This window comes from Thalassophryne amazonica, chromosome 13 (genome assembly GCF_902500255.1).
Source record: "Thalassophryne amazonica chromosome 13, fThaAma1.1, whole genome shotgun sequence".
In the NCBI taxonomy this organism is placed as follows: domain Eukaryota; kingdom Metazoa; phylum Chordata; class Actinopteri; order Batrachoidiformes; family Batrachoididae; genus Thalassophryne; species Thalassophryne amazonica.
The window spans coordinates 66027586-66050993 of NC_047115.1; the positions used below are offsets into that span (position 1 = coordinate 66027586).

Genomic DNA, 23408 nt, shown 5'->3' on the forward strand with positions numbered 1-23408 from the left:
TCCAATTCTTGCTTGATGTATGACTTCAGTTGTTCAGTAGTCTGGGGTCTCCATTGTCATATTTTGTGCTTCATAATGTGCCACACATTTTCAGTCGGTGACAGGTCTGGACTGCAGGCAGGCCAGTCTATTACCTGCACTCTTTTACTATGAAGCCACGCTGTTGTAACGTGCAGAATGTGGCTTGACATTGTCTTGCTGAAATAAGCAGGGATGTCCCTGCCCCCAAGACGTTGCTTGGATGGCAGCATGTGTTGCTCCAAAACCTGGATGTACCTTTCAGCATTGATGGTGCCATCACAGATGTGCAAGTTGCCCATGCTATGGGCACTAACACACCCCCATACCATTACAGATGCTGGCTTTTGAACTTTGCGCTGGTAACAGCCTGGATGGTCTTTTTCCTCAATTGTCTGGAGGACACAACGTCCATGATTTCCAAAAACAATTTGACATGTGGACTCATCATACCACAGCACACTTTTCCACTTTGTGTCTGTCCATTTCAAATGAGCTTGGGCCCAGAGAAGGTGGCGGTGTTTCTGGATGCTGTTGATGTATGCCTTTTGCTTTGCATGGTAGAGTTTTAACTTACACTTGTAGATGTAGCGACGAACTGTGTTAACTGACAATGGTTTTCTGACATGTTCCTGAGCCCACGCGGTAAGATCCTTTACACAACGATGTCGGTTTTTAATGCAGTGCCGCCTGAGGGAACGAAGGTCACGTGCATTCAGTGATGGTTTTCGGCCTTGCCACTTACGTGTACAAAGTTCTCCAGATTCTCTGAATTTTTTGGAATCCCTAAATTCCTTGCAATTGAACATTGAGAAACATTGTTCTTAAACTGTTGGACTATTTTTTTTCATGCAGTTCTTCACAAAGTGGTGATCCTCGCCCCATCTTTGCTTGTGAACGGCTGAGCCTTTTGGGGATGCTCCTTTTATACCCAATCATGACACTCACCTGTTTCCAATTAACCTGTTCACCTGAGAAATGTTCCAAACAAGTGTTCGTTGAGCATTCATCAACTTTCCCAGTCTTTTGTTCTTTGAGCATTCATCAACTTTCCCAGTCTTTTGTCACCCCGTCCCAGCTTTTTTGAAACATGTTGCAGGCATCCATTTCAAAGTTTATCAGTTTGAACATTAAATATCTTGTCTTTGTAGTGTATTCAATTGAATATAGGTTGAAGAGGATTTGTAAATCATGGTATTCTGTTTTTATTTACATTATATACAATGTCCCAACTTCAATGGAACTGGGGTTGTATATAGATGATTTACTGCCCCCCTGCTGGAATGGCATGTGAGTCCAGAATGTAACTATCAACGTCCAACATCAAGCACCCGTAGTTTCTCCAAAAAGTATTACTCCTTTCAACATTCTGTTTTAGCTGCATTCATCCTTGACCCAAAATACACTCAACAAAAATATAAACGCAACACTTTTGGTTTTGCTCCCATTTTGTATGAGATGAACTCAAAGATCTAAAACTTTTTCCACATACACAATATCACCATTTCCCTCAAATATTGTTCACACACCAGTCTAAATCTGTGATAGTGAGCACTTCTCCTTTGCTGAGATAATCCATCCCACCTCACAGGTGTGCCATATCAAGATGCTGATAAGACACCATGATTAGTGCACAGGTGTGCCTTAGACTGTCCACAATAAAAGGCCACTCTGAAAGGTGCAGTTTTGTTTTATTGGGGGGGGGGGGGATACCAGTCAGTATCTGGTGTGACCACCATTTGCCTCATGCAGTGCACCACATCTCCTTCGCATAGAGTTGATCATGTTGTCAGTTGTGGCCTGTGGAATGTTGGTCCACTCCTCTTCAACGGCTGTGCGAAGTTGCTGGATATTGGCAGGAACTGGTACACGCTGTCGTATACGCCGGTCCAGAGCATTCCAAACATGCTCAATCGGTGACATGTCCGGTGAGTATGACGGCCATGCAAGAACTGGGACATTTTCAGCTTCCAAGAATTGTGTACAGATCCTTGCAACATGGGGCCGTGCATTATCCTGCTGCAACATGAGGTGATGTTCTTGGATGTATGGCACAGCAATGGGCCTCAGGATCTCGTCACGGTATCTCTGTGCATTCAAAATGCCATCAATAAAATGCACCTGTGTTCTTTGTCCATAACAGACGCCTGCCCATACCATAACCCCACCGCCACCATGGGCCACTCGATCCACAACATTGACATCAGAAAACCGCTCACCCACACAACGCCACACACGCTGTCTGCCATCTGCCCTGAACAGTGTGAACCGGGATTCATCCGTGAAGAGAACACCTCTCCAACGTGCCAAACGCCAGCGAATGTGAGCATTTGCCCACTCAAGTCGGTTACGACGACGAACTGGAGTCAGGTCGAGACCCCGATGAGGACAACGAGCATGCAGATGAGCTTCCCTGAGACGGTTTCTGACAGTTTGTGCAGAAATTCTTTGGTTATGCAAACCGATTGTTTCAGCAGCTGTCCAAGTGGCTGGTCTCAGACGATCTTGGAGGTGAACATGCTGGATGTGGAGGTCCTGGGCTGGTGTGGTTACACGTGGTCTGCGGTTGTGAGGCTGGCTGGATGTACTGCCAAATTCTCTGAAACGCCTTTGTAGACGGCTTATGGTAGAGAAATGAACATTCAGTACAGGAGCAACAGCTCTGGTTGACATTCCTGCTGTCAGCATGCCAATTGCATGCTCCCTCAAATCTTGCAACATCTGTGGCATTGTGCTGTGTGATAAAACTGCACCTTTCAGAGTGGCCTTTTATTGTGGGCAGTCTATGGCACACCTGTGCACTAATCATGGTGTCTAATCAGCATCTTGATATGGCACACCTGTGAGGTGGGATGGATTATCTTAGCAAAGAGAAGTGCTCACTATCACAGATTTAGACTGGTTTGTGAACAATATTTGAGGGAAATGGTGATATTGTGTATGTGGAAAAAGTTTTAGATCTTTGAGTTCATCTCATACAAAATGGGAGCAAAACCAAAAGTGTTGCATTTATATTTTTGTTGAGTGTACATAAGCATATCAAGCGGCAAATGTTAGCTTTCCCCAGTTTGTCCATGATCAAAGTTATACCCATGCACACATAGCTTTTTGTCTTTTTGCATTCTGCTGGAAGCAGGTGCTTTTATTTTTACACACCCAGAAACAGCAACAGTGGCAGAAGACATCAAGCACACTACATTTCTCACTCATGTTAATGGCAACATGACACTTAACTCGCTCTTGGCAGTGGCAACATGACACTTAACTAAACTGACTAAACCAGTTGAACTACAAAACACAATAAATCAATAACGCTAACAACACTGTTAAACTAACATGAACCACAAAAACAGTTAAAACCCCAAAACCCCGAACTGCCATGGTGAAGTGCAACACAACATCCATTGTTAATTGTTGGTAGCTAATATCGCTACTTTCTCCAAAATCATTAGTTATATCAACTTTCCGTTTTCGCAGCATTCATCCTAGACCCAAAATACATAGGCATACCAAACGGCAAATGTCAAACCTGCAGTGTGTATATGCACACTGCAGGTTTGATTTATCAGGCCAAGCAAAGAAAGGCAGGGCATGATGAAAGCTTGTGCTGTCAGATAATAAAATAAAAGTTTGGTTCAGTACAGTTTCTGAACTTATTACCAATTATAACGAGAAACCGAATAGTCAGCTATACTGTCTGTTGTTGCTCAGAAAAATAAAGCTGATTAAACAATGAAAGTTTCCTCAGGTAATGTTACACTCTATGACAAATCAGAAAAAGGTAGGGCGGCATGAAATATGCAAATAAAAAAATAAAAAACCTGCAGCAGTTTTTACCTTTACTTTGACTTCAACTTTGTTACAGACAGTATGAACCCAAGATATTTCATGTTTTGTGTCATCAGCCTAATTCAATTTATATGCACCCATTACTGCATTTCAGGCCTGCAAGAAATTCCAAAAACAAACAAAACAAGAAATATGGACTCACTCAATTCTGAGGAATAAATTATGGAATCACCCTGTAAATTTTCATCCCCAAAACTAACACCTGCATCAAATCAGATCTGCTCGTTAGTCTGCATCTAAAAAGGAGTGATCACACCTTGGAGAGCTGTTGCACCAAGTGGACTGACATGAATCATGGCTCCAACACGAGAGATGTCAGTTGAAACAAAGGAGAGGATTATCAAACTCTTAAGAGGGTAAATCATCACGCAGTGTTGCAAAAGATGTTGGTTGTTCACAGTCAGTTGTGTCTAAACTCTGGACCAAATACAGTCAACATGCGAAGATTGTTAAAGGCAAACATACTGGTAGACCAAGGAAGACATCAAAGCGTCAAGACAGAAAACTTAAAGCAATATGTCTCAAAAATCGAAAATGCACAACAAAACAAATGAGGAACGAATGGGAGGAAACTGGAGTCAACGTCTGTGACCGAACTGTAAGAAACTGCTTAAAGGAAATGGGATTTACATACAGAGAAGCTAAATGAAAGCCATCATTAACACCTAAACAGAAAAAAACAAGGTTACAATGGGCTAAGGAAAAGCAATCGTAGACTGTGGATGACTGGATGAAAGTCATATTCAGTGGTGAATCTCGAATTTGCATTGGGCAAGGTGATGATGCTGGAACTTTTGTTTGGTGCCGTTCCAGTGAGATTTATAAAGATGACTGCCTGAAGAGAACATGTAAATTTCCACAGTCATTGATGATATGGGGCTGCATGTCAGGTAAAGGCACTGGGGAGATGGCTGTCATTACATCATCAATAAATGCACAAGTTTACGTTGATATTTTGGACACTTTTCTTATCCCATCAATTGAAAGGATGTTTGGGGATGATAAAATCATTTTTCAAGATGATAATGCATCTTGCCATATAGCAAAAACTGTGAAAACATTCCTTGCAAAAAGACACATAGGGTCAGTGTCATGGCCTGCAAATAGTCCGGATCTTAATCCAATTGAAAATCTTTGGTGGAAGTTGAAGAAAATGGTCCATGACAAGGCTCCAACCTGCAAAGCTGATCTGGCAACAGCAATCAGAGAAAGTTGGAGCCAGATTGATGAAGAGTACTGTTTGTCACTCATTAAGTCCATGCGTCAGAGACTACAAGCTGTTATAAAAGCCAGAGGTGGTGCAACAAAATACTAACTTCTGGTCTGTTTGAAGATACGAGGTCTGTCCAAAAAGTATCGGACCTTCTTATTTTTTGCAAAAACCATATGGATTTGAATCACGTGTGATTGCATCAGCCAAGCTTGAACCTTCGTGCGCATGCGTGAGTTTTTTCACGCCTGTCGGTTGCGTCATTCGCCTGTGAGCAGGCTTTGTGTGAGCACTGGTCCACCCCTCTCGTCGTTTTTTTATTCCGAATAAATGTCTGAACGATTTGGAGCTTTGGTGCATCAATTTTTTTCCAGAAACTGTGAGAGACCTCCAGGTGGACACCGTTCGGAAAATTAATATGGCTCCACCGCGACGCGCGGAACTTTGCTCCATTTCCATGACAAAAACTCCTGTAACAGTGGAATGTGCCATTCATTTCTAAACTGGACGCTGTCTTGATCCGGTATGTCGTCTGACTAACACAGGAATTGTGAAAAGACGTGGACATCAGCACTTTTTCGGCACATTGAGACAGACGTGCGGAGGAGTTCCGCGCATCGCGGTGGAGCCGCATGGCGCTAAGCAGCGCCGTGATGAAGCCTCACAGGACATGTTGGGGCATGTCCAGCTCATGCTTAATTTCTCGGATAATCACACGACTGAAAAGCAACCGACAGCCGTCTGAAATCCACCTGAAAGCCGTCCCGTGAGACCAACACGGAGGTGGTTTTGTGCCGCGTAATGAACGGCTCCGTGGCGCGTCCCTCCGCTTTTCTTTCCATGAAAAAAACTCTTGTAACAGTGGAATGTGCCGAAAAAGTGCTGATGTCCACGCCTTCTGCCTTTTTGTGAAAGTCAGACGACGTCCCGGATCAACAAAGCCTTCACGTTGGAAATGATCTGGTTGTTCCAGCGGGGTTGGAGCAGCCTGTCGATCGGCGCTCGGAGCGCGGCGCACTCTCAGCAGTTGTGGGCGGTCTTTAAACCATCTGGATCACTCCTTAATCTGTGTAATCCCCATAAAATCGTCCCTGAAAGCCATATTAATTTTCCGAACGGTGTCCACCTGGAGGTCTCTCACAGTTTCTGGAAAAAAATTGATGCAGCAAAGCTCCAAATCGTTCAGACATTATTCGCAATAAAAAAACGACGAGAGGGGTGGACCACTGCTCACACAAACCCTGCTCACAGGCGAATGGCGCAACCGACGGGTGTGAAAAAACTCACGCATGCGCACGAAGGTTCAAGCTTGGCTGATGCAATCACACGTGATTCAAATCCATATGGTTTTTGCAAAAAATAAAAAGGTCCGATACTTTTTGGACAGACCTCGTATCATTACTTCCCAATTGGAAATAAAGATTGCTTGCAACACCAGAAGAACAATATATTCACTTCCTGGAGGAGTTCAACCCAATTCCACAGAATTATGCAGCATTATCCACCCTCAGCTGTGTCACCACCTTTGTAATCTCACTGAAATTTGGTGGTTTACCTCTGAGTGGCAGATTAGCCACCACAACCCAAGCAACAGAGGTGAGTGATGTGTCAGCCTGATATAGTTGCTCAAAGTAGCTGGCCAAATGGGGCAGTACAGCAGAGCCATCTGCAGACAACAGTCTTTGAGACTTCAGTTGGATCCTGAGGTAAGTTAGAACAAGTCTCTGGTCAGCGTTCACAAACTGGGTACGTCTATAGGCTGTACAGTTCTGCAGAAATCTTCATCATCTTTCCAAGATAATTTGATTGAACTTCTTACCTATAACACCATTATTAAAAAACCAGGATCCCAACAGCTCATAGCCCCTGACTTGTTGCAAAGTCAAAGAGCCTTAAGCTATTTATACCACAGTTGTCAGATTCATGGGGACCAAATCAGACCCCAACCTGCCCTATCTGTGCCAGGGGTTGCATGACCAGTCAAATGTCATCTCTGGTGTTGTTATTAATCACTTAGTAAAAGTGCATCACTGAGCTATCACTCACCATAGACTGAGACTTCAGAGAAGATACCCAAAGAATGCAGAGGTCTGAGCCTTGTAATGCACTCACTGAGGGGAGTGATTTTCTTTTTTTTTAAACGTTATAAGGAATCAGTCTGCCACAGCAACTGCCACTTCTTGGTGTGTTGACCATTATACCCCGTCACACTAGAGGCTGAATGAGCCCAAATGCCGTATGAATGAAAATTGGATGTACATTCTGGAACAGTCGAGGTGCATTTGACAACCTCAGACTGCAATCTGGGTGCGTTCCAAACAATTTGGAAAATTTCTGTGGCTGGCCCAAATGTTTAGCTCATGTTCAAAATGTTCGAGGTGCAGTTGAGGTGGAAAAGTATAATACGACAGTCGAGGTGGACTCTAACTGCATTCTGTTTGCGTTTTAAATATTCTCATGGTGTCAAAACAATATTCGAAACAGTCTGATCATGTTCGAGGGAAATTTGCCATGGTCAGTCAGGTCAGAGCTTGCTGGCATGTGCCGGACTGCAACCCCAGTGCATCCCATTCAGGGTGCACAAAAAAATATTGTAATGTGCAAGGTCTGTGGCACGCATTCAATTTGTGAAGTAGACGTGAACATTGTGCAGTCAAACTGAAAGCACCGGGTGTCACTGCGAGTCAATGCATCTCAGAGTCGCGGATCAGCGCGCACATCTGAACGGGGTGTTACATCCATAATAAACATTCAACCCCAATTCCAATGAAGTTGGGACATTGTGAAAAAAATATAAATAAAAACAGAATACAATGATTTGCAAATCGTCTTCAACCTATATTCAATTGAATACACCACAAAGACAAGATATTTAATGTTCAAACTGATAAACTTTATTGTTTTTGTGCAAATATTTGCTCATTTTGAAGTGGATGCCTGCAACATGTTTCAAAAAAGCTGGGACAGTGGTATGTTTACCAGTGTGTTACATCACCTTCTAACAACACTGAATAAGCATTTGGGAACTGAGGACACTAATTGTTGAAGCTTTGTAGGTGGAATTCTTTCCCATTCTTGCTTGATATATGACTTCAGTTGTTCAACAGTCCAGGATCTCCATTATCGTATTTTACGCTTCCTAATGCGCCACACATTTTCAATGGGTGACAGGTCTGGACTGCAGGCAGGCAATGTCCAGTACTCGCACTCTTTTACTACAAAGCCACGCTGTTGTAACACGTGCAGAATGTGTAGTGGCTTGGCATTGTCTTGCTGAAATAAGCAGGGACGTCCCTGAAAAAGACGCTTGGATGGCAGCATGTGTTGCTCCAAAACCTGGATGTACACTCAACAAAAATATAAATGCAACACTTTTGGTTTTGCTCCCATTTTGTATGAGATGAACTCAAAGATCTAAAACTTTTTCCACATACACAATATCACCATTTCCCTCAAATATTGTTCACAAACCAGTCTAAATCTGTGATAGTGAGCTCTTCTCCTTTGCTGAGATAATCCATCCCACCTCACAGGTGTGCCATATCAAGATGCTGATTAGACACCATGATTAGTGCACAGGTGTGCCTTAGACTGCCCACAATAAAAGGCCACTCTGAAAGGTGCAGTTTTATCACACAGCACAATGCCACAGATGTCGCAAGATTTGAGGGAGCGTGCAGTTGGCATGCTGACAGCAGGAATGTCAACCAGAGCTGTTGCTCGTGTATTGAATGTTCATTTCTCTACCATAAGCCGTCTCCAAAGGTGTTTCAGAGAATTTGGCAGTACATCCAACCAGCCTCACAACCGCAGACCACGTGTAACCACACCAGCCCAGGACCTCCACATCCAGCATGTTCACCTCCAAGATCATCTGAGACCAGCCACTCAGACAGCTGCTGAAACAATCGGTTTGCATAACCAAAGAATTTCGGCACAAACTGTCAGAAACCGTCTCAGGGAAGCTCATCTGCATGCTCGTCGTCCTCATCGGGGTCTCGACCTGACTCCAGTTCGTCGTCGTAACCGACTTGAGTGGGCAAATGCTCACATTCGCTGGCGTTTGGCATGTTGGAGAGGTGTTCTCTTCATGGATGAATCCCGGTTCACACTGTTCAGGGCAGATGGCAGACAGCGTGTGTGGCGTCGTGTGGGTGAGCGGTTTTCTGATGTCAGTGTTGTGGATCGAGTGGCCCATTGTGGCGGTGGGGTTATGGTACGGGCAGGCGTCTGTTATGGACGAAGAACACAGGTGCATTTTATTGATGGCATTTTGAATGCACAGAGATACCGTGACAAGATCTTGAGGCCCATTGTTGTGCCATACATCCAAGAACATCACCTCATGTTGCAGCAGGATAATGCACGGCCCCATGTTGCAAGGATCTGTACACAATTCTTGGAAGCTGAAAATGTCCAAGTTCTTGCATGGCCGGCATACTCACCGGACATGTCATCCATTGAGCATGTTTGGGATGCTCTGGACCGGCGTGTACCAGTTCCTGCCAATATCCAGCAACTTCGCACAGCCATTGAAGAGGAGTGGACCAACATTCCACAGGCCACAATTGACAACCTGATCAACTCTATGCGAAGGAGATGTGTTGCACTGCATGAGGCAAATGGTGGTCACACCAGATACTGACTGGTATCCCCCCCCCCCCCCAATAAAACAAAACTGCACCTTTCAGAGTGGCCTGTGCACTAATCATGGTGTCTAATCAGCATCTTGGTATGGCACACCTGTGAGGTGGGATGGATTATCTCAGCAAAGGAGAAGTGCTCACTATCACAGATTCAGACTGGTTTGTGAACAATATTTGAGGGAAATGGTGATATTGTGTATGTGGAAAAAGTTTTAGATCTTTGAGTTCATCTCATACAAAATGGGAACAAAACCAAAAGTGTTGCGTTTATATTTTTGTTGAGTGTATCTTTCAGAATTGTTGGTGCCATGATAGATGTATAAGTTGCCCATGCCATGGGTACTAACACACCCCCATACCATCACAGATGCTGGCTTTTGAATTTTGTGCTGGTAATAATCTGGATGGTCTTTTTCCTCTTTTGTCCGGAGGACACAACGTCCATGATTTCCCAAAACAATTTGAAACGTGGACTCATGAGACCACAGCACACTTTTCCACGTTGCATCTGTCCATTTCAAATGAGCTCAGTCCCAGAGAAGGCGGCAGCGTTTCTGAATGTTGATGTATGGCTTTTGCTTTGCTTAGTAGAGTTTTAATTTGCACTTGTAGATGTAGCGACGAACTGTGTTAAGTGACAGTGGTTTTCTGAAGTGTTCCTGAGCCCATGCGGTTAGATCCTTTACACAATGATGTCGGTTTTTAATGCAGTACCGCCTGAGGGATCGAAGGTCACGGGCATTCAATGTTGGTTTTTGGCCTTGCCGCTTACGTGTAGAACAGGGGTGGCCGAGGCGCTACAGGTTTTCCTTGCAACCAATCACCTCAGCAGGTGGGTTGCTGATGAGCTTCTCCTCTGAGCATAAACACCTGATCATTAATGAAATCACCTGCTGAGGTGATTGGTAGTAAGGGAAACCTGCAGTGTTTCGGCCCTTCATGGCACATGATTGCCCGTGGTGTAGAAAGTTCTCCAGTTTCCAGAATCTTCTGATTATTTTATGGAGTGTAGATGATGGGATCCCTAAATTCCTTGCAATTGAACGTTGAGAAACATTGTTCTTAAATTGTTGGCCTATTTTTTCATGCAGTTGTTCACAAAGTGGTGATCCTCGCCCCATCTTTGCTTGTGAATGGCTCAGCCTTTTGAAGATACTCCTTTTATACCCAATCATGACACTCACGTGTTTCCAATTAGGTATTCTTTGAGCATTCATCAACTTTCCCATTGTTTTGTTGCCCCATCCCAGCTTTTTTGAAACGTGTTGCAGGCATCCATTTTAACATGAGCAAATATTTGCACAAAAACAATAAAGTTTATCAGCTTGAACATTAAATATCTTGTCTTTGTGGTGTATTCAATTGAATATAGGATGAAGATGATTTGCAAATAATTGTATTCTGTTTTTATTTACATTTTACACAACTTCCCAACTTCATTGGAATTGGGGTTGTAATATCACAGATATATTACCATTCCCTCTAATGCATTTCTGTGAGACTGTTATGCATAGCATTAGTTGATTATCAGAGCACATACATGAACCACAGTGTGATCACTCGTCATGGAGCTATTATATGAGAGAGAGAGAGAGAGAGAGAGAGACGGGTGGCCACTGTGTAATGCTTTAATATCAATGCCTGCCTTGACAAGGTCTGGATTACGTATGATATCCAATATATGGCCTGATATATGTAATCCACGTCCCCCTGAACAGGGGTTTTCTATGATGCGTCACGGGCCTTTGGATATAACCGCCGCACCGGTAATAGCGATGATGCACATCAGTGATCAGATGGCTGTAATAATCTGATCACACGCGTTTTTACATGCACTACAGCAACGCGATAGTGAACCCTGGGTTAAATGTCATCAGTTCATAGGTTGGATGTCATTCGAAATCCAGCAGAGTGACATTGCAGTCTTCAAAAGATAGTGGACCACAATGCTCGCTCTGCCGTGCCCCTCCCCTTTCTTGCCTTCCACTCAGATTTTGGGTGGAAATCGAACTGCACCCATCCGGCATTCGGCGTGCAATCTTCTTGTTCTTACGGCAGTGTGACAGCAGTCTTCGTACGGTGTTCAAACTACATTTGCACTGCATTCGTAGGTATCCACACAGAATGTGCATGAATCAGTTGAGGCGGGTTCTACCCACATTCTAAGTACTTGAGTGGCATTCGTACATGGAAATCGGAATATTGACCGCGTCTCGAAGTTTGGCTTTTTTTTCCCCAATTTTGGCTGATTCTGCTTGATTCCTGCTCATTCTTGCTAAGTGTGACGGGGCCTTTAGAGCAACCTGACCACAAGTAGATTAATCCCAAGAACTCGTATCTTGCCACTTTAACCTCTGTAGGCCTGGGAGAGTGCTGTCAGTGGAGTGTGTTGCTTTCAGAGCTCCCTCAATGGTGGTGAAAGACAGTCATCCTTTATGAGAGATCTTTTCCAGGTGCCCAACTGCAACCTCATGCTTCAGTTCAACCCCTCAGCACCGCAACAGTTGCTGCTTTCCAGAAACAAGATGCTCATTGTATCCGGTAACTTATTTTTTTGCGCTGCCCCCTTCATAATGCATGCTGCTCTTCAATGGACAGCATAATTATTAAAGTAAAAGAACCAATATTTGAATTATTGAGTATTGCCATAGTAGTCCCTTACTGTAGTGTGACTTTCTTTTTCAATTGGCTTTTGACAGTTAGAATTTTACAGATTGGTGCATTGTAAAATAAAAAATATATACCCTGTATAGTTGATAGTAAAATCCTGTAAATGTTTAATACACTTTACTGTAAAATTTACAGTACACCATAAAATAAATGATAGGATTTGCCTGGAATTCCTGAAAAATAATGGTACGCATTGTAAATGTCATAGAATACAATTAGATTTTTACAATGAATTACATTTTATAGGGCTTAATGATATCTTTCCTCTAAATGGCAGGCTTAAAAAAATAGGAACATTGTAACATGAACCACAAGCAAGTGTGATTTCTTTATTTATTTTCTGTCCAGAGAGACAAGTGATCTATCCCCACCTCACAAAAGTAACCATCTATCTGTAGCAACCAGATGAAGCCTGGACATCCCCTTGATCTTCTCCAGCCACTGGATTCCTCAACTCTGAATCTTTGTCCTTAAAAGTCTTAGATTAAAGTACTGACTTGCTGTGCAAGTACCTCATAATGGTGTTGCATATGCTGTGCATGGTGGGTGGTGGTATAGTGAGATGGTGCTTAGCTAAGCTCAGATGACATCGACCAGGAACTGGAGAGGGTGGTCGGACTGCTCTCTGTGCACACCTGCCCACCTGGCCCTCCTCAGCCCCCTGGCACCAGTAACAGCTTAGAGTCCCTTCCTCTGTTGCAGCTGCTTCCACCAGATCTGGTGCCAGGTCATCCCTCAAATGGCACGTGGGGGTTGGGATGGCAGGAAAATGAGGGGTGGAGTGAGGTGAAAGGACAAAGTAGCATCCTACTGAAGGTGAAAGATGGAACAACTGCTTTGATGTTTACCAAAAAGCACTTTGGTAAACATATCTTACGTTTAGAGGCAAAACAATAGTTATTTACATTTCTGTTGTGCCTCTTAAATTAAGATTTTAGCTTTGAATATCAGATTTATGAAGTTTTTGTCAGGAAAAAACATTGCACTGGTTATTTCATCTTGCAAAAAGTTATGTGGGCAGGCACCAAAAACTAAATAAATCAAAAAAATTTATGTGTAACCCCCCCCCCAAATAATCATTACATGTTTGTTACGACACGAAACCTTTGACCCTCAGAGTATCTCCGGTCACTACCCATTTTAACTCTCTCTGTAAAAGACACACTGTCCAGGAGAACCACCCGTGTAAGTATGTTAACTAAAATGTTTGTCTGCCCCATCTCATGTACCCACAGCACCCTGTAGAGGCTCCTGAATGCTCTGCTGACCTGCCGATTCTTCTGGCAATAACTTGGACACCACAGGTATGTACACAACATATGTATGGCTGCAGTATTTTAACAAATTTTGAAGTGGTTCATGATGTCTGCATAAGACAAAAGTACTCCACAACTACAGTAGGAGTCTGACTTGTTCTACAACATATGAGTCGCAGGTGCGTAGCAGTTGCAGAGTGTGTTAATTTTCATTTTGGCAGTGGTTTGAACAAGTTATAGTTTGTACACCGCATGTGCGAGTGAAATGTTCCAGACGCTTGTCTCGCATTATGGCTGCCAGGCCTCTCACGATTCGGGCCAGCGCCTATTTTTCACACAAGAGCAGCACACAGCAAAACTTTGACATCATACTGACAGCGTTAAATAATTAACACGTTAAACTGTAGTTTTTATGTCTGAGTCATATGATTGCTATGCAGATACAACTCAGTTTTCTGGTCTTCACTTTTCCTCAAAGAAACTCACAAAGAGCAGTATTACTGACAGTATCCAGATTTATCCAAAATACAAAAAGACAGTGCAAACTTTGTGTGTTGGGATGAAGACTGTTTTGCATGTGATTTACTGAGAGTAACTGCACAGGTGGTAATGTGACATGGCAGCATATAAATGATGATTTTGCATGTGTTAATGGCCATAAGTGCAAAATTAAATTAAATCAGCCACTTAAGTTACTGGCTGCACCTCTACATCCAGATCTACTATAAATGGAAAACAACTCAGTACTCGAATAGCAGTTTATTTTTTGATTTATTAATGATGTACACAGTGGCAGGCTGGCTGGTGCCTGTCTCCATTACTAGGGAGGAAATGCAGATGGACACACTGACAAAACCCAGTGATGTCATATATAGAAAGTGGGGACATCCATTTGTTTTGTTGCTGTTTTGCTTTAATTTTGCATGTCAGTGAAAAAACACTGAACACTTGGGCTAAAAGTTATTTATGAATAGAATTTCATTTGGTGAAAAATATGTGTGTGTTTATCTGTGTGACACAGCGTGAAAATCAGTGATTGTAATTATTGTGAGTTGCACCAAAATGTACTCTGGTTCACCTGTTAGGCACAGAGACATTTATTCTTTCTTCTTAAATGTACAAACTATTAAAATTTTTAAATATACCCAGTGTATACAATTAATAATTTTTCCTTATTCTGTATACGAGGAGGTAGCAGTCTCTGTGCTGCTAGAACAGCGGTCAGTGGAACAGCAGTCAGTGAAGTGAAACAATTCAACACCAAGCTTTCATAGTTGCAAAATACAGATGAAAGTAGCTCCCATTAAAAATTTCCATTTGACCATGATAAATCATGTTGCACATATACAAACCTCACCTATTTACATGTTCCCTCCCATAATTTTGTGCACTCATGTGGACTCTTAGTAAATCAGTGTGCAATCAATCAATCAATCAATCAATTTTTTTTATATAGCGCCAAATCACAACAAACAGTTGCCCCAAGGCGCTTTATATTGTAAGGCAAGGCCATACAATAATTATGTAAAACCCCAACGGTCAAAACGACCCCCTGTGAGCAAGCACTTGGCTACAGTGGGAAGGAAAAACTCCCTTTTAACAGGAAGAAACCTCCAGCAGAACCAGGCTCAGGGAGGGGCAGTCTTCTGCTGGGACTGGTTGGGGCTGAGGGAGAGAACCAGGAAAAAGACATGCTGTGGAGGGGAGCAGAGATCGATCACTAATGATTAAATGCAGAGTGGTGCATACAAAGCAAAAAGAGAAAGAAACAGTGCATCATGGGAACCCCCCAGCAGTCTACGTCTATAGCAGCATAACTAAGGGATGGTTCAGGGTCACCTGATCCAGCCCTAACTATAAGCTTTAGCAAAAAGGAAAGTTTTAAGCCTAATCTTAAAAGTAGAGAGGGTGTCTGTCTCCCTGATCTGAATTGGGAGCTGGTTCCACAGGAGAGGAGCCTGAAAGCTGAAGGCTCTGCCTCCCATTCTACTCTTACAAACCCTAGGAACTACAAGTAAGCCTGCAGTCTGAGAGCGAAGCGCTCTATTGGGGTGATATGGTACTACGAGGTCCCTAAGATAGGATGGGACCTGATTATTCAAAACCTTATAAGTAAGAAGAAGAATTTTAAATTCTATTCTAGAATTAACAGGAAGCCAATGAAGAGAGGCCAGTATGGGTGAGATATGCTCTCTCCTTCTAGTCCCCGTCAGTACTCTAGCTGCAGCATTTTGAATTAACTGAAGGCTTTTTAGGGAACTTTTAGGACAACCTGATAATAATGAATTACAATAGTCCAGCCTAGAGGAAATAAATGCATGAATTAGTTTTTCGGCATCACTCTGAGACAAGACCTTTCTGATTTTAGAGATATTGCGTAAATGCAAAAAAGCAGTCCTACATATTTGTTTAATATGCGCTTTGAATGACATATCCTGATCAAAAATGACTCCAAGATTTCTCACAGTATTACTAGAGGTCAGGGTAATGCCATCCAGAGTAAGGATCTGGTTAGACACCATTTTTCTAAGATTTGTGGGGCCAAGTACAATAACTTCAGTTTTATCTGAGTTTAAAAGCAGGAAATTAGAGGTCATCCATGTCTTTATGTCTGTAAGACAATCCTGCAGTTTAGCTAATTGGTGTGTGTCCTCTGGCTTCATGGATAGATAAAGCTGGGTATCATCTGCGTAACAATGAAAATTTAAGCAATACCGTCTAATAATACTGCCTAAGGGAAGCATGTATAAAGTGAATAAAATTGGTCCTAGCACAGAACCTTGTGGAACTCCATAATTAACTTTAGTCTGTGACGAAGATTCCCCATTTACATGAACAAATTGTAATCTATTAGACAAACATGATTCAAACCACCGCAGCGCAGTGCCTTTAATACCTATGGCATGCTCTAATCTCTGTAATAAAATTTTATGGTCAACAGTATCAAAAGCAGCACTGAGGTCTAACAGAACAAGCACAGAGATGAGTCCACTGTCCGAGGCCATAAGAAGATCATTTGTAACTTTCACTAATGCTGTTTCTGTACTATGATGAATTCTAAAACCTGACTGAAACTCTTCAAATAGACCATTCCTCTGCAGATGATCAGTTAGCTGTTTTACAACTACCCTTTCAAGAATTTTTGAGAGAAAAGGAAGGTTGGAGATTGGCCTATAATTAGCTAAGATAGCTGGGTCAAGTGATGGCTTTTTAAGTAATGGTTTAATTACTGCCACCTTAAAAGCCTGTGGTACATAGCCAACTAACAAAGATAGATTGATCATATTTAAGATCGAAGCATTAAATAATGGTAGAGCTTCCTTTAGCAGCCTGGTAGGAATGGGGTCTAATAAACATGTTGATGGTTTGGATGAAGTAACTAATGAAAATAACTCAGACAGAACAATCGGAGAGAAAGAGTCTAACCAAATACCGGCATCACTGAAAGCAGCCAAAGATAACGATACGTCTTTGGGATGGTTATGAGTAATTTTTTCTCTAATAGTTAAAATTTTGTTAGCAAAGAAAGTCATGAAGTCATTACTAGTTAAAGTTAATGGAATACTCAGCTCAATAGAGCTCTGACTCTTTGTCAGCCTGGCTACAGTGCTGAAAAGAAACCTGGGGTTGTTCTTATTTTCTTCAATTAGTGATGAGTAGAAAGATGTCCTAGCTTTACGGAGGGCTTTTTTATAGAGCAACAGACTCTTTTTCCAGGCTAAGTGAAGATCTTCTAAATTAGTGAGACGCCATTTCCTCTCCAACTTACGGGTTATCTGCTTTAAGCTACGAGTTTGTGAGTTACACCACGGAGTCAGGCACTTCTGATTTAAAGCGCTCTTTTTTAGAGGAGCTACAGCATCCAAAGTTGTCTTCAATGAGGATGTAAAACTATTGACGAGATACTCTATCTCACTTACAGAGTTTAGGTAGCTACTCTGCACTGTGTTGGTATATGGCATTAGAGAACATAAAGAAGGAATCATATCCTTAAACCTAGTTATAGCGCTTTCTGAAAGACTTCTAGTGTAATGAAACTTATTCCCCACTGCTGGGTAGTCCATCAGAGTAAATGTAAATGTTATTAAGAAATGATCAGACAGAAGGCAGTTTTCAGGGAATACTGTTAAGTCTTCTATTTCCATACCATAAGTCAGAACAAGATCTAAGATATGATTAAAGTGGTGGGTGGACTCATTTACTTTTTGAGCAAAGCCAATAGAGTCTAATAATAGATTAAATGCGGTGTTGAGGCTGTCATTCTCAGCATCTGTGTGGATGTTAAAATCGCCCACTATAATTATCTTATCTGAGCTAAGCACTAAGTCAGACAAAAGGTCTGAAAATTCACAGAGAAACTCACAGTAACGACCAGGTGGACGATAGATAATAACAAATAAAACTGGTTTTTGGGACTTCCAATTTGGATGGACAAGACTAAGAGTCAAGCTTTCAAATGAATTAAAGCTCTGTCTGGGTTTTTGATTAATTAATAAGCTGGAATGGAAGATTGCTGCTAATCCTCCGCCCCGGCCCGTGCTACGAGCATTCTGACAGTTAGTGTGACTCGGGGGTGTTGACTCATTTAAACTAACATATTCATCCTGCTGTAACCAGGTTTCTGTAAGGCAGAATAAATCAATATGTTGATCAATTATTATATCATTTACCAACAGGGACTTAGAAGAGAGAGACCTAATGTTTAATAGACCACATTTAACTGTTTTAGTCTGTGGTGAAGTTGAAGGTGCTATATTATTTTTTCTTTTTGAATTTTTATGCTTAAATAGATTTTTGCTGGTTATTGGTAGTCTGGGAGCAGGCACCGTCTCTACGGGGATGGGGTAATGAGGGGATGGCAGGGGGAGAGAAGCTGCAGAGAGGTGTGTAAGACTACAACTCTGCTTCCTGGTCCCAACCCTGGATAGTCACGGTTTGGAGGATTTAAGAAAATTGGCCAGATTTCTAGAAATGAGAGCTGCTCCATCCAAAGTGGGATGGATGCCGTCTCTCCTAACAAGACCAGGTTTTCCCCAGAAGCTTTGCCAATTATCTATGAAGCCCACCTCATTTTTTGGACACCACTCAGACAGCCAGCAATTCAAGGAGAACATGCGGCTAAACATGTCACTCCCGGTCTGATTCGGGAGGGGCCCAGAGAAAACTACAGAGTCCGACATTGTTTTTGCAAAGTTACACACCGATTTAATGTTAATTTTAGTGACCTCCGATTGGCGTAACCGGGTGTCATTACTGCCGACGTGAATTACAATCTTACCAAATTTACGCTTAGCCTTAGCCAGCAGTTTCAAATTTCCTTCAATGTCGCCTGCTCTGGCCCCCGGAAGACAATTGACTATGGTTGCTGGTGTCGCTAACTTCACATTTCGCAAAACAGAGTCGCCAATAACCAGAGTTTGATCTTCGGCGGGTGTGTCGTCGAGTGGGGAAAAATGGTTAGAGATGTGAACGGGTTGGCGGTGTACACGGGGCTTCTGTTTAGGGCTACGCTTCCTCCTCACAATCACCCAGTCGGCCTGCTTTCCCGGCTGCTTGGGATCTGCCAGGGGGTAACTAACGGCGGCTAAGCTACCTTGGTCCGCACCGACTACAGGGGCCTGGCTAGCTGTAGAATTTTCCACGTTGCGGAGCCGAGTCTCCAATTCGCCCAGCCTGGCCTCCAAAGCTACGAATAAGCTACACTTATTACAAGTACCGTTACTGCTAAAGGAGGCCGAGGAATAACTAAACATTTCACACCCAGAGCAGAAAAGTGCGGGAGAGACAGGAGAAGCCGCCATGCTAAATCGGCTAAGAGCTAGTAGCTATGCTAAGCTAGCGGATTCCTAAAAACACGCAAAGTGAATAATGTGTAAATAATTTAGAGGTGATTCAGCAGAAGGAGTGCTTTAGTTAAGGCACGTAAAGATTACACTGGGAAACAAATCGTAATCTAGATAACTAGATCAATCTAACTGCGCAGATTAAACAGCTAACAGATACAGAAAAACACCGCTGTGCTCCGGAACAGGAAGTGATACAATACCGCAGTGAGAGCCAACCACCAGTAGAGGCAAGCAAGAGGCCTGTGTGCAGGTGTGTTTGCCAGTGCATTGGTGTTTGTGCACATTTTTTACACATTCAAAACTTTAGTAGTAAATCACGCCCTGTATACAACCCCAATTCCAATGAAGTTGGGACGTTGTGTGAAATATAAATAAAAACAGAATGCAATGATTTGCAAATCCTCTTCAACCTATATTCAGTTAAATACACCACAAAGACAAGATATTTAATGTTCAAGCTGATAGTTTTTGTTTTTGTGCAAATATTTGCTCATTTTGAAATGGATGCCTGCAACACATTTCAAAAAAAGCTGGGACAGGGGCAACAAAAGGCTGGGAACATTGATGAATGCTCAAAGAACACCTGTTTGGAACATTCCACAGGTGAACAGATAAATTGGAAACAGGTGAGTGTCATGATTGGGTATAAAGGAGCATCCCCAAAAGGCTCAGCCGTTCACAAGCAAAGATGCGGCGAGGGTCACCACTTTGTGAACAACTGCGTGAAAAAAATAGTCCAACAGCTTAAGAACAATATTTTTCAAATGGTAAATAAATGGACTGCTTTTATATAGCGCTTTTCCATCTGCATCAGACACTCAAAGCGCTTTACACATCAAATGCCTCACATTCACCCCGATGTCAGGCTGCTGCCATGAAAGGCGCCCATTACACACCGGGAGCAACTAGGGGATTAAGGCCCTTGCCCAAAGGCCCTTAGTGATTTTCCATTCAGGCTGGGATTTGAACCAAGGATCCTCTGGTCTAAAACCCAACGCTTTAACCACTAGATCATCACCTCCCCTAATGTTCTCAACGTCTGATTAACAAGCAGACGAGATGAGTTCATCAATGAAGTCACCTGGTGGGGTTGGTGGTTATAAAGAAACATGCACCTTTGCCCTTTCTGGACTTAGGTCGACACCTATGGATTTAAAAAAGTGCCATATCACAGTTTAAATTGCTGGGTTTCTATTCCAGATTAGGGGAGTAGCAAGATGATGCCGGTATTTTTGGGACGTGGTCTTCTTTACTTTCTCTCCTTTGTGTTAATGTTTTTTTGTTTGGTTGGCCATGCATTTCCTCTTGTGGTATATAATGTCAAAGGTGTATTGCTCATGAAACACCTGCTACAGTTTATGTTTTTTGTTTTTTGCATCCTGCAGCAATGAGCATGTGCCTTTCTCTCGATCAGCGAGCAGCAGTCAACTTGACTTTTGTTTTCTTGTGAAGTCACAAGTGCTGCACCTGAGTAGAACATGGTTTATTTGTTTTTTTTTGTTTTTTTTAAGACTGCAGACTCCTCATGCTGGAAGTGCATCCACTCACTGTCCGGTCTGACTGTTTTTTTTAATTGTGGCATACGTTGCACAGATGTCCACAAACAGGCTCTGCTTTGTGCACATACAGGTGCACAGCTCAGCTCCACCCTTGGTCAAATTGTTAGCCTGGTAGCAAAATCCAGCACCAAATTTTGAAGAAAATGTTACAGTTGTGTTCAAAATGATAGCAGTGTGTTTAAAGAAGTGAGTAAAGCTCAAAATCCTTATAATCGCTTTTATTTCCATACACGCAAATGCATTGGGAACACTGCACATTTTATTCCAAATCAAAATATGAAGAAAAATTTATCAAATTTGCTAGAAAGTGAAGAGAAAGTAATATTAGACTGTCTGTTGTGTGTTGGGGGGGTGTGGCTGGACATGTTGGTGTTCTTTTCTTTTCTTTGCTCTCCAGGTGGTATGAAAACTGATTTGTCTGTGGAGAAGGTGCTGGCTAAAGAGTCCTTCACCCTCATCAACGTTATGTGCAGCACCTGTGGATGGTGCTCACGTGCAACCTTAAAGACTTTCAGCTGAAGCAGATAATGAGATGGCGTTCTGCATTTAAGCCATGTGTGATTCAAGCAGAATTGCCGGGAACTCGACCTTGTGATGTTCGTTTGTGAGACACTGAGGACCGCACCTGGGTTTGACACATCGTGCCTGTGAAGGAAGAAGGGTGAGGGACACATGCTGTCAGCACACATCTGAGGTGATTAATTGTTTGACTAATTGTTGATAGTAACTTGGTATTTTGTTACGCAGTAGATTTGAATTGTGATGAGAATTGTGCAGCTCGCTTCTCACTGCCGTGGCGTGCGGAGTGGTAATCCTCCACCTGTTGTGAGAAGCTGCTCATTTACATAAAGCTTAAATACAGACCTGAATGTGTTGCTGATAGTGTGTGCCTTTTGAAGGATATTGATTGTAGCTGCTGACTTACCTCACCTTTTCTATCCTTCGCAGAGAGTCGGTTTGTCGTGTCCACCTGGGGGGTGTTTGGCGGTAAAGTGAGTCCAGAAGCGCCGTGCTTCGATCCTTTTAGGCGCTGGAGAGCGTGCCAGCCTTCACTCCACCAGACTGATGCATTTTTTGTTCATACACTTTGTTATGCACTAGAGGGTGGAAAAATAAATTGTTTTGTTATTGGAACCGCTTTCTGGTTATTTTAGCGCTGGGTTCCGTCAGACGCAGGTCCGCTCCTCAACCCGCGTCGACACATAACACTGTCCAAAAAAATAGCAGTGTCCGCATGTTTCATTGCAAACAGAAACTTGTGAACAGGTATTCCAGCCGAGAAGGATTGAATTACATTCCACAATTCCTCTGCATTTCTTGGTTTTGTCTCAGAAACAGCTGAAAAAGGTCACGATTGTTGTCTTCTTCAGTAAACTCACTTTTTTTTTTTTTTGTCTTGACCGGAGCTCCACACAGCCCTCTGTGTGTCAAACTCTGGATTATACATTTCCCTGGGGGAAAAAAAGGACAAAACTGTGGTGAGTCCAAAATGAACTTAATGTCCTGACTTATATATTAGTGTTCCACGCGTGCTGTTTCAGGCAGGGCTGTCTGGTGTACGGCAGCGGGAAAAAAAAATGCACACATAATCCAAACTGAATATACACGTACAGAAAATTTTGCACATTTTCTGTGACAGTTGAGATGCATGTCTGCTTGTGCAACAGATGGCACGGTGATTGCGCGCCTGTCTGGCAGTCATGGGTTGGACTCTGAGATGTTTTTCATGGCCTATTTGTGCATCTTCAGGGCATGTTCACTCTACTGCAGAAATCAGGTGCAGCTTCATACTTCATTGCGACCTCTGCAATCAGTTTTGTGAGAGGATACCTGGCGGCAGCTGAGCGCCTCTTTGGCGTCATGTGGCATTTCAGGCAATTTCATGGCTGCACAAGGACCGCTGGACAGACCCCGTCCCTGTATAAAGGGGGTTAGCCAGCAGGGGTATCAACAGGGCTCACAAGAGCAAAAAAAAAAAACAACAGGAAAAAAGGAACAGACCCTAAATTAGCATGTTGTTTTGATTGTGGAAGGACACCAGAGTGCCCGAAGGAAACCCACACAGACATGGGAAGAACATGCAAACTCAATGGGAAGCGATCCCATAATAGACATCAGTGCTAACCACTAAGTCACCGTACCACCAATGATAAGGGTAGCATGTAGGCATGGGCCGGTATAAGATTTGGATGGCATGATAACCATGGGCAAAAATACCACAGTTTCACCGTATTATGTAAAGCTTTAAAATGTGCTTTAACAACATTATGGCTATTTGCATATGAAGCACACGTGATTCAGGAGCACTAATTGATGCGATGTCTACTGCTACACGCACTATACCATTGATAACT

The 23408-nt window shown here is 42.7% G+C and overlaps 1 protein-coding gene across 3 annotated transcripts in view; it reads left to right on the forward strand.

Annotated features, from left to right (window-relative positions):
• Nucleotides 1-23408, forward strand: part of fancl (FA complementation group L) — a 71344-nt gene that overhangs the window by 23726 nt on the left and 24210 nt on the right. For all 3 annotated transcript variants that reach the window (XM_034184324.1, XM_034184323.1, XM_034184322.1), the window contains exon 7: nucleotides 13629-13697. In XM_034184324.1, the coding sequence (XP_034040215.1) occupies nucleotides 13629-13697 (69 nt within the window). The remainder of the gene's footprint in view (nucleotides 1-13628; nucleotides 13698-23408) is intronic.